Below are 11,382 nucleotides of genomic sequence, written 5' to 3' on the forward strand. Positions count from 1 at the left end.
AAAAAAAAAAAAAAAAAACCATAGGAGGATCTGTGGTGGAATTGATCTCCAGCTGCAAGTACTTGGGTGTGCACCTGAATGACAACCTCAGCTGGAGCAACAACACCACCAGCCTGATCAAGAAAGCTCATCAGAAACTCTACTTCCTCAGACGTTCAGTCCTCACCTCCTTCTACAGGTGTGCAGTGGAGAGCATCCTGTGCTCCAGCATCAACGTGTGGCATGGAGGCTGCACAGCTGCAGAAAGAAAAGCTTTGCAGAGAGTGGTGAAGGCTGCACAGAAGTCTGTTGGAGTCAGCCTCCCCACCATCACAGACATCTACACCTCTAGATGCAGGAAGAGGGCCACCTGCATCATGAAGGACCCCACTCACCCAGCACACACACTTTTTGCCCCGCTCCCCTCAGGAAGGAAGTTGAGGAGCATTAAGTGTAGAACCACTAGACTGAGGAACAGCTTCTACCCTGAGGCTGTTAGACTCATGAATCTCTAACCAGGATAATCACTGTGAAAAATCACATCATGTTGCTGCTGATCTGTTTCATGTTTCTGCTGATCTGTTTCATGTTGCTGCTGATCTGTTTCATGTTTCTGCTGATCTTTCATGTTGCTGCTGATCTGTTTCATGTTGCTGCTGATCTGTTTCATGTTTCTGCTGATCTGTTTCATGTTTCTGCTGATCTGTTTCATGTTGCTGCTGATCTGTGTCATGTTTCTGCTGATCTGTTTCATGTTGCTGCTGATCTGTTTCATGTTGTTGCTGATCTGTTTCATGTTGCTGTTGATCTGTTTCATGTTGCTGCTGATATGTGTCATGTTTCTGCTGATCTGTTTCATGTTGCTGCTGATCTGTTTCATGTTGCTGCTGATCTGTTTCATGTTGCTGCTGATCTGTTTCATGTTGCTGTGTGCATTCGTGCTCATCTGCTCACACAGACTCATGTTCGTGCTGCTGTTTATTCAGAGCGAGAGAGAATCAGAAATTCTTTATTGTCATTTCAATTCAATTATTGTATTGTTCCTATATTATTAGTGCTTAGTGTATTTTTAATTAATGTTTTTCTTAGTTCATATCTTAGATCTTAAGACGGTTTTTCTTTTACATTTTATACTTTTGTTGGCTGAAACTGAGATCCTGTGTACACAATTTTGTTCCACCACATGTACCACATGTGGTGTGTATGACAAATAAAGAACCTTGAATCCTTGAAATTGCACAAGAAGGAAGAATGCAGTATTATAAAGGTAATGCTGCGTTCGAGACTGGGGAAAAACTGGGTTGACTAAGTCTCACCAGATTTACTGAGTTACTGGGAAAAGACACATTACCAACTTGGCACAGGAGCTCATAACCCCTATATTAAAACACACCAGTTTCCCCTCAATCAGTTCCCTTGGCAGGCACTCGTCATACTTTTTTTTTTTCCATACAACCTTTATTTATGAATGTTAGTCTCATTTAACCTCAAGGACTCATGTACAAGAGAGACCGGTTTTAAACAAAGAACACAGATGAGGTACACACAACAACAGACAATCATATAAAAAGCATATAAAATGAAAAGTAAACAAAAGGAATGAAATAAAAATGAAACAAAAACAGCTAGATTGCAAAGCGAGGCAGATTACTACAAACAGGAACATGTCTGTTTGTTTTTGTCATGAACTTAGCAGTTGTTTAAAATCCCTTAGAGAGGTCAAGGTCAGCTTCAGATCTTTGTGCAAGGTGTTCCAGGTTTGCTGATGGAGGGTGGGGGTGGAGTACAGAATGGAGTCACGTCTGTGTTGCCCGCTAGCTTAGTGCTACGTTGCTGCCAGTATTTGTTGATGGGGGGAGAAAAGGAGTGGTAGGTCAGTAAGTAGCATTTTTTGCTAGCACGTTTGTATTGCGCACCGCGCTACATCATTACCGGCAGTTTTCGTAGGGGGTGAGTGGAGTTTGGTAAGCAGGGCGCTCTGTTTGTTGACAGGGCGGGGCGCCCTGCTTGTATAATGGTAGCGGAAACACTGCACACTCTTACATCAGCATTACCGGATTACAAAAAATTTAATTTTGTGGACTGTACGGTAAGGCAGCACGGTGGCGCAATTGGTAGAGCTGCTGCCTCTCAGCGAGCAGGGCCTTGGTTCAAACCCCGGTCCAGGGGCCTTTCTGGGTGGAGTTTGCATGTTCTCTCTGTGCATGCGTGGGTTTTCTCCAGGTACTCCGGTTTCCTCCCACAGACCAAAAACATGCATGTTAGACTGATTGGTAACTTTAAATTGTCCCTAGGTGTGAATGAGAGAGTGAATGGTTGTTTGTCTCGTTTGTCTCTATGTGTCTCTGTGATGGACTGAGACCTGTCCAGGGTGTACCCCGCCCCTCGCACAGTGATAGCTGGACATGGGCACCGGCGACCCCCGTGACCCAAAATGGAATAAGCGGGTAAAGATAATGGATGGATGGATGGACTGAACGGTAAAAAAAAACAAAACTAAAATGAGCAATATTTATTTACTGTATTTCAGCTGTACAGTCCATAAAAGTAACATTTTCATCTTGTAGAAAAATTTCCAGAAAAATATAATTTACGGTCATTTATTTTGTGTGAACTGTACATTTGAAGTAAAATACTCAAAATTGTTAGGTTATTCTTCCCCTGCAAAAACTACCGGAAAAAAAAAAGTTTTCTGGTAGTTTTTGCCATAAGAAGAAAATGTTAATTTTGTGAGCTGTACAGCTGAAATAAACATAAAAAACAGATAGATTATTCTTATTCTATTAATTTATCTTAATATACTTTTCTCCTGACTAATTTCTTGTCATTCCATTGTTTCTTGCAGCAGCTTTAATTTAAGAGCCTAATTTATAACTTCAGTCTTTAAATTATTCGTGTGCAACAGTTTATTTGTGTTAATTCTGATAATCTCATAAAAATCTCATTATTATGAAGTTCTCACCAGCAAACAGCTTCAGTGGTAACCTGACCTGCATTGAGATTCCAGGATTGCTCATTTAATAACTCCTGGAAAAGATGACATTAAATTTTAAAAAAACAACATAGTTTTAAATGTCAGACATTCAGCTCGAGTCATTTTGACAGTGATGTCTTTTATAACTCAGATGTTGCCTATTTCCTGTTTCCTTCTGTGCACTCCAGACTTTCTGTTTTAATTTTCCACATTTATAACGTTTGGACATGATTTTATTTGCTGCCAATCGAAACAGGATCTGTTTATGTTTTAAGGATGGAAACCTTCATCCCAGATGAACTCTGGTTGCTTTTTAAAGCTCTGAGTAACAACAGTGCTTTAGGTTTTACTCATTTTGCTTTTCATGCGCTGAACTACATGTTATACATGCTTGTTATTCTGAATCCAAATATTTTTGTTTTAGTTCACAAATTCCTTTTATTCCACAATTTAGTTTTTTTTTTTTTTTGTTAGTTTGGTACAAAAAGCTGAACAATAAGTACTGTAGTTATACAAAGTAATTTGTACAATACAAATAAAGTTTTTTTGGATGTCCTGAGTGTCATATTGGAGTCTTGAGAAAAATCAATTTTGACCATTGAGTTTATGGTCGAGGCAGCACGGTGGCTCAGTTGGTAGAGCTGTTGCCTCTCAGCAAGAAGGTTGTCAGATCAAATCCCGCCCGGGGCCTTTCTGGGTGGAGTTTGCATGTTCTCTCCGTACATGTGTGGGTTTTCTCCGGGTGCTCCGGTTTCCTCCCACAGACCAAAAACATGCATGTTAGACTGATTGGTAACTCTAAATTGTCCCTAGGTGTGAGTGAGAGAGTGAATGTTGTTATGTGTCCCTGTGTTGGACTGGAGACATAAAAAGGAAAAAGCGGGTGAAATATAATGGATGGATGGATGGATGGATGGATGGATGGATGGATGGATGATGGATGGTTGAATGGATGGATGGATGATAGATGGATGGATGGATGGATGAATCATTCATCCATCCATCCATCATCCATCCATCCATTCAACCATCTATCTATCATCCATCCATCATCCATCATTCATCATGAATGATGGATGATGGATGGATGATAGATGGATGATGGATGATGGATGATGGATGGATGATAGATGGATGATGGATGGTTGAATGGATGGATTGATGATGGATGGATGATAGATGGATGATGGATGATGGATGATGGATGGATGATAGATGGATGATGGATGGTTGAATGGATGGATTGATGATGGATGCGCTCTATGGTCACTGATTCCACATGATCACCTTTGTTTCATGTCAGCTCCCTTGTAGTTGTGCTGGACCAGTTCAGTGTGTATTTATTAATCATCACATTAACAAAGATAATTTTCTGTATGACTCTTGTTGGTATCTTCTTCTCCTTTTTCTCATTATTATTATTATTATTATTATTATTATTATACACTCGTTGCATGGTGGATGTTTTGTGATCTCCGTTCATATGTCTGTAAACTCTTGTTCTGCCCATAACTTATCTGCTCAAGATGACTTAATGAAACTTCATCCTCATGTGCATCATCATTAGACAGGATGTTGCGTACACTCTTCATCACCCCAGCTTCAAGGTCAAGGTCTTAAATCAACGTCAAATGTTAAACAACCTCTTTAATTGTCCGGGCCATAACTTCTGATTGGCTCAAGATAATTGAACAAAACTTGGTATACATTTAAAGGTTGAATGAATTTATTTGTTCCACAACTAGACATCGCGTTGCATGGTGTTTTCACCAATCTTTTCAAGATATTTGCTTGTCTAGCTATTGCTGTAGATTGATTGATGCTAAGCAAGAGTTTTGTAGATGGGCGTGTAATGTGCTGTATGCAGTAGGTTTGTTCTACAGATATGTTGGAAAATATGACCTGACTGAATAACCTTTTAGCTGCTCTTTGCATGTCTTGTAATTTAAGGTGATGCTAACTGATACAGTTCAGGTTAGGTTTGGTTTATTTGTCATGTGCAAGATCAACACAAGGTCAACAATGCAATGAAATCCAAACGAGCATAGAACTGTTTCGACTCGCCAAACAAAACTCAACAAGAAATACCAAAGCATGCAGCAAAAATACTAAAAACATACTAAAAATTCTGTTGAAATACTAAAAACATACTAAAAATACCACTAAAATGCTAAAAACATACTAAAAATACTACAAAAATACTAAAAGCATACTAAAAATACTACTAAAATACTAAAAACATGCTAAAAATACTACAAAAATACTAAAAGCATACTAAAAATACTACTGAAATACTAAAAACATACTAAAAATACTACAAAAATACTAAAAGCATACTAAAAATACTACAAAAAAAACATACTAAAAATACTACTGAAGTCTGGATAGTTTCTTTTTTTGCTGAAACGTTTCACCTTCCATCCGGAAGGCTTCATCAGTCAAGGAAACACAACAAAACTGATTCCTCTCCAAACAGCTTACTCCAAAGTGGAACAAACCAGCCATGTTGGTGCCAAGATGGTGTCTTTGGCACGCCCCCTCCTCTTGTTCAGATGACCTGACTGAAAATTGTTGGATTGTATTCCTGGATTATTGAGCATGGACTTTGTTGTTTACCTACATTCCTTGTTGGATTCCAGTAAAGAAAAACGCTCATCTTGAAAACTGTCAGGATCTGTTTTTCTGTTACTTCTTTAGTAGTTCCTTGAGTTTGTGTTTAGATTTATTATGTGAACGTTTATGAAGCATTCTCACTGTTGTGATCCAGTTTTCTTCCGTATGTTTTTCAGCACGATTCTTCTCCTGCAGTTGTGCTATTTCAACAAATCATAAATCAAATCATTCAGCTCTTTCAGGACAGTCCTGCTACAACTTTTAGTATTGGTGCAACTTTAGCTTTTTCAAATATTTAGCCTTTTTGGCCATTTTTTTTCTCATAGAAAATGAATTGAGCTCATTTACATCCTTAAAATCTTTAGATGTGTTTACAACCTTTTACTGCTCCTTTCACATTTTGTTCTGCTTCGGCTTCTTTCAGCTTCATTCTGCAAATTTAACCTTTTTTTCAGCTACTTTCAGCTAATTTCAGCTGTTTTTTTTAGCTGTTTGGTTCTCCATTCAGATTATTTCTGCTAAGTGCAACATTTTTGTGCTTCTTCTAACTTTTGTGCTCATTTCTGATTATTTAAACCAAATTCTGTAAATATGTGTTCTTTCTGCTGTTTTTTGTCATCTTAGGATTGTTCCTCCATTTCAGCTACAATTCAGAATATTTTTAGCTAATTTCAGCTGTTTTTTGCAACTTCTTCAGTAATAAACATTCACAATGCATTTTCACAGGAAATGCAATTTGTCTGTCTCCCTTTGTGGTTTATTTTATATTACCTATGTGTTTCAGGTGTTACCTGTGTTTTACCTCAGTCAGTTTCTTGCTCCTGCCCCGCCCCCCTCACCTGATCCTCGTACCTCCCCAGGTGTTTGCCATTCTCTCCCTCATTGGTATTCCTTTATATTCTCTGTCTTTCTGTTCGTTCCTCATTTGTGCATTATGCATTCTTCTGCCAACCTCGTGTTTCAGAGGTTCTCTTTTTGTAAGCTGCCACTTCAACATTTTAATTTTTTGTTATTAAATCAGTTTTCCTTGTTACCGCCAAGCCTTCTGAGTTTTGTTTGCCTCTTGGGTTCAGATTTCCACAAACATGATAAATACTAAAAACGTTCACTTCAAATCCCTCAGCAATGGGGAGATCAGCGTACCGCTTGTTATATATGAGCGTGCGGAGCCGTGCACATCAGTAGCTATAGGCTGATAATTATTTCTGAAACATTTGACGTCATTAAGTATTTATCAACATAAGCAGATGTGAGACGTGTTCATCACATTATCTGATGGTGGTTCATGTACTTTTACTCACGTGACAGTTTTTTGTTTGTTTTTCATTGTGTGTGAAGACATTGTTAAACCAGTTAGACCTAGTTAATGTGTAAAAGGAGCCACAAGTCTTATTAATCTAGAAATCATTGTTTTACATATTTGATGTATCTAGTGTGGTTGTCCTGATTTGCATGCAGGGCTGTTAGCTTCTACAGTTCTCTTCCTGACTTGCAGCATATTTCTTTTAAAACAGGTTTAAATAGTTTATGGCATTATTCTGAATATTAGTCTAAATCCACAGAACATTTTGTGGTCTTTATTGTAAAAAAAAAAAAAACAGCATTGTGTCATAATTATCCAGTGAACCATTCAAGTAAAGAAAGAGCCCATCATTTGCACCGTTTACATCCTTGAACTCTCCTCTCCCACCTCAGGTTACAAAAAGGTGTCTGGGTGAATGGAGTCTTTCTGCAGGACGTAACTAAATGTGACTCTTGCTAACCCATAATATTTGTTCAGGGGTGTTGGGGGTTGAATGGTTGAGAAGGTGACCTCAGCATGGTCAGCTGAACCATCAGTCACTGCTTCTTTCTGAAAAATCAAGTCATAGAGCGCTAAAGGGACCAGACTGTAGAAGTTCTGGAGGTCTTCTTGGTAGACTCGTTGTTCGCTGTATTCTTACGAAACAAACTCTGTGAGGCTCTGCTGTACGTTCAGGTGTCCACTTCAGGTATGGAATCAAAACGAGAACATGTCTATTGTCTGAAAATCCAACATAAACCAGCTTCACTAATTTAAGCCTAATGAGAATTTGGAATTTGGTTTTGTAATAAATTAAGCTGATGAGATTTATTTGACAGTTCTAAACGTGAACACTTTTTTTTGCCCTTTAGTTTAATTAGAACAAATACTGAATAAAACCTTTACTTGTTGTTTTTCGTCTGCTGCTGAAGGTGAAAGGGACACATTCACTTCACTTTCACTTTGTTTTAGTTCATGTCTGTCTGTGCGGAAAAACAAATCTTCTAGAAAACAATAACTTCAGTTTATATTAAAGGTCAGGTTGGATTCACGAGTTGTTTTTAGAGAGAGCTTGAAGCATAAACGACCCAGTGCTAATACCTGCTTTCAGTTATTCCTCCAGGAACCACTCGTAGGTTTCCACATACATGAAGCTAATTGGACGTTTTCTCTGTGGAGCCCACAGGGACAGTCTGACAAACACGCTGCTCCAGGGAGAAGCACCTGAGCTCAGGTAGAGCTTGTTTGTCTTTAAAGTCCCATCAGGGTGCAGCAGGGAAGTCTTGACCTTGTCATCAGCTTTAAAAGCTCTGCTTCTAATGGAAGCCTAGGCTTTTTTTGTGTGCACATCAGAGCTGGCTCTAGAAAAGAGCGTTAATGAGATCTCATGAGAAAATAGTGCAACGTTTACTAACTGAGTGCATTAATTGACGCAGAAAAAAAACATTGTTACTTGATTTTTTTCCCGATGTGAACAGTTTTAATACAAGCACCAGTCTATTAAAACATAAAGCTGCAGTCTTAAACCGGTAACTGTCTAACATCTACATTAAAGTATCAATACAATTTAGGAACAAGTTTGAGCCATAAAACTGGGAACTAAAAGACAATTCAGGGATTTTTTTATGTTGTGTTTTGTTTGTTTGTGGTCAGATTCATCAAAATGCTCATTTCATTTCAGTTTATTTACAGGACATAGAGTCAAGTCACAACTGAAGTTGTCTCAGGGTACTGTACAAAAACATTCACATGCACAAAAAAGCCAAATAGTAAAAGTTCTCTATCTAAGGAAGCAGCAGATTGTGTTGAATCTTCACTTCATCAGTCTCCCATCCTGAGCAAGCACAAAGGAGACAGTGGAGAGGAAAACACCCTTTTAACAGGAAGAAACCTCCAGAAGAACCAGACTCAGAACAAGTGGCCATCTGCTTCGACCGGCTGGGTTTGAGAGGACAGTAAGGAGAGACGGACACAGAATGACAGGTCCAGATGAACTTTCTATAGGAGGAAAGACAAATAACATGTTAAGATAGAAATAATTACAAATACTAACAGGTTGAGTAGAGTAAGTAAAGACAGCAGCAGAGAGAGGACATGTGGTCAGTTTGTCCTCCAGCAGTCTAAGCCTATAGCAGCATAACTAAGGGACAGCTCAGGAAACTCAAGCCAACCCTAACTATAGGATTTATCAAAAAGGACAATCTTAAGTCCAGTCTTCAACTGGACAATGTGTCAGCTTCACGGACAGAAACTGGAACTTGGTTCCACAAGAGAGGAGCCTGATAACTGAAAGATCTGCCACCCATTCTGCTTTTGGAAACTTTAGGAACCACAAGTAAACCTGCAGTCTGTGAACAAAATGTTCTGTTAGGAAACTATCTGGACCCAGATTGGTTGTTAATTTTCAGTAGAATGTAGTTTCTTTTAACACATTTTCCTTCATTGATTGTGATTTTAAGTACAAAGTACAACATTCTTAGCATTTACTGTAATTTCCACTGGCTGGCCTGTGTCCACTCTGCTAGTATTTATGGCTACACTTCAGTCAATTTTGGATAATGAGCTAAAATTTAGTGTGGCATTACCTGGCAACCATTTACAACATATAGTCCAGCCACTAACAGATCATACTGTATAATGACTGAGATTGTGCTTGTTTTCTCCCCACGAATTTACAAAAAAATGATAATTTCTCAACTGATTTTAGTCCAAAGCTCTGGTATGAAAGGCGGCGGGTGATATGCATTCTTTCAAGGAATACCTGGCCTTTCACTGATTAATAGACTTATTGGTAAAAAAAATGTAAATTAGACCTGCAGGACTGCAGTTGGCTTTTTGTGGCATTTTGTATTCCACTTTTTATATTTTTTCAGAAAACTGTTCATTTGGAGCTCAGCTCTGTTTCTGTTCTCACATTCTAAATTAACAATAGTGATATTACAAAAAACTGTTAAAATTATGTTTGTTTGTTTTTTTGTTTTTTTTTCTTGAGCTGAAGTTAATTTGTGGTTGCAAGTTGTAGTTTATTTAAAGAACATGTTTTTTCTTGTTTTTCAGTCTGCAAGGATCCACCATATAAAGTGGAGGAGTCTGGATATGCGGGCTTCATCCTGCCCATTGAAGTTTACTTCAGAAACAAGGTATTTAATAAGTTCACTCACCCAAAACACGTTCTTTTTAACATTTTTAAATGGGAGGTTATTTAAAATTAATTCAGATCTCCCAGTTAAAACTGTTCCACCATTATTTTTTTTTAGGTTTTCTAAAACGACAAAGTGAAGAAACGCTTGTTGCCCCTTAATTTTATTGCGCATTTTTTTGTTTCTTATTTTTTGTGAAACTTTTTGGAGTTTCTGTTTTTATAACTTGGTTCTAACTTAATAAGTTATCATTAAATTTGGAAAAAACAAATTACATGATATTTAGTAATAGAAATAAAATGTATAAAGTCCCATTTAAAACTGACAGTATTGAAATTCATAGAGTTAATGAAATAAAATTGTTGGGTGTCGTCATTATTGATGAGAAGCTGACATGGAAATCATGTAAATTACTTAATAATAAAAATAGTAAAATCAATTGCATTACTGTATAAAGTAAAAGAGTTTTTGAATGATAAAGCTTTGTATATATTGTATAATGTAATGATTGATCCATATAAATCTATTGTATTGACGTTTGTGGAAAAGCATGCAAAACAATTACAAACCCTATTTTCATTTTACAAAAAAGAGCTATAAGAATTATTAGTAGGAAGTGATATGGTCACCCAATAAATATTATTTCATCAGTTGAAATGATTAACATTTTATGATTTGGTTGAATATAGTATGCCATGGCGGGGCGCTCATCTCGTCCGTGATTTTTATCGGGGTGGGGGGGTGGTATGGACGAAGACATGTCCTGGGCAGCACAGCACGCTGTTTATACCAACAGTTTTAGAGGGTGGGGGGACAGAGACAGAGGCGCTTTTTGCACTCACAGTTTTACAGTTTTAGAGCAGGGGTGAGGAAGAGGAGAGAGACAGAGACACATCTCAGCCGTGCGCTGTCTGTACCGACAGTTTGTGTTTTGTTTTTGTTTTGTTTTGGGGAGTGTGGGGGGGGGGGAGACGTGTGCGCTGTTTGTACCAACAGTTTTTGAGTGTGTGTGGGGTGGGGGGATGTCAGTGTGAGAGTTTAGCAAGAGGGAAAATGCTGTCTTTAGCCTTTTAGCTAGCATACCTGCATTGCCAGCCGCTAGTTTAGTGTTACATCGGTGCCAACAGGTGGTTTGGGTGGGGGTGTGGGGGGTTCAAATGGCTGGGCGCTCGGTTCTGTTGATGGGGAGGGGCACCCCGCTTGTATAATGATAGGGGAAACACTGCGTTTCATAGACTTTGGCTTGCTTTCAACACACATACTGATTGCGTGATCGTCACAGGTCCTCATGATGCTTCGCTGTCTGACTCACGGTTACCGGTAATCTACTACGGTAAATAATCATTCAACCTACAGAATGAACACAAAAACTATCTAAGCATAACACACTACCA

General features: G+C 38.4%; 1 protein-coding gene across 1 annotated transcript in view; it reads left to right on the plus strand.

Moving 5' to 3' along the window:
• Nucleotides 1-11,382, plus strand: part of mllt3 (MLLT3 super elongation complex subunit) — a 152,106-nt gene that overhangs the window by 53,009 nt on the left and 87,715 nt on the right. The window contains exon 3 of the mRNA XM_037681625.1: nt 9,906-9,988. Within this exon, the coding sequence (XP_037537553.1) occupies nt 9,906-9,988 (83 nt within the window). The remainder of the gene's footprint in view (nt 1-9,905; nt 9,989-11,382) is intronic.

The sequence above is a fragment of the Nematolebias whitei genome, chromosome 1, assembly GCF_014905685.2.
Source record: "Nematolebias whitei isolate Nwh7 chromosome 1, NemWhi1, whole genome shotgun sequence".
Taxonomy (NCBI): domain Eukaryota; kingdom Metazoa; phylum Chordata; class Actinopteri; order Cyprinodontiformes; family Rivulidae; genus Nematolebias; species Nematolebias whitei.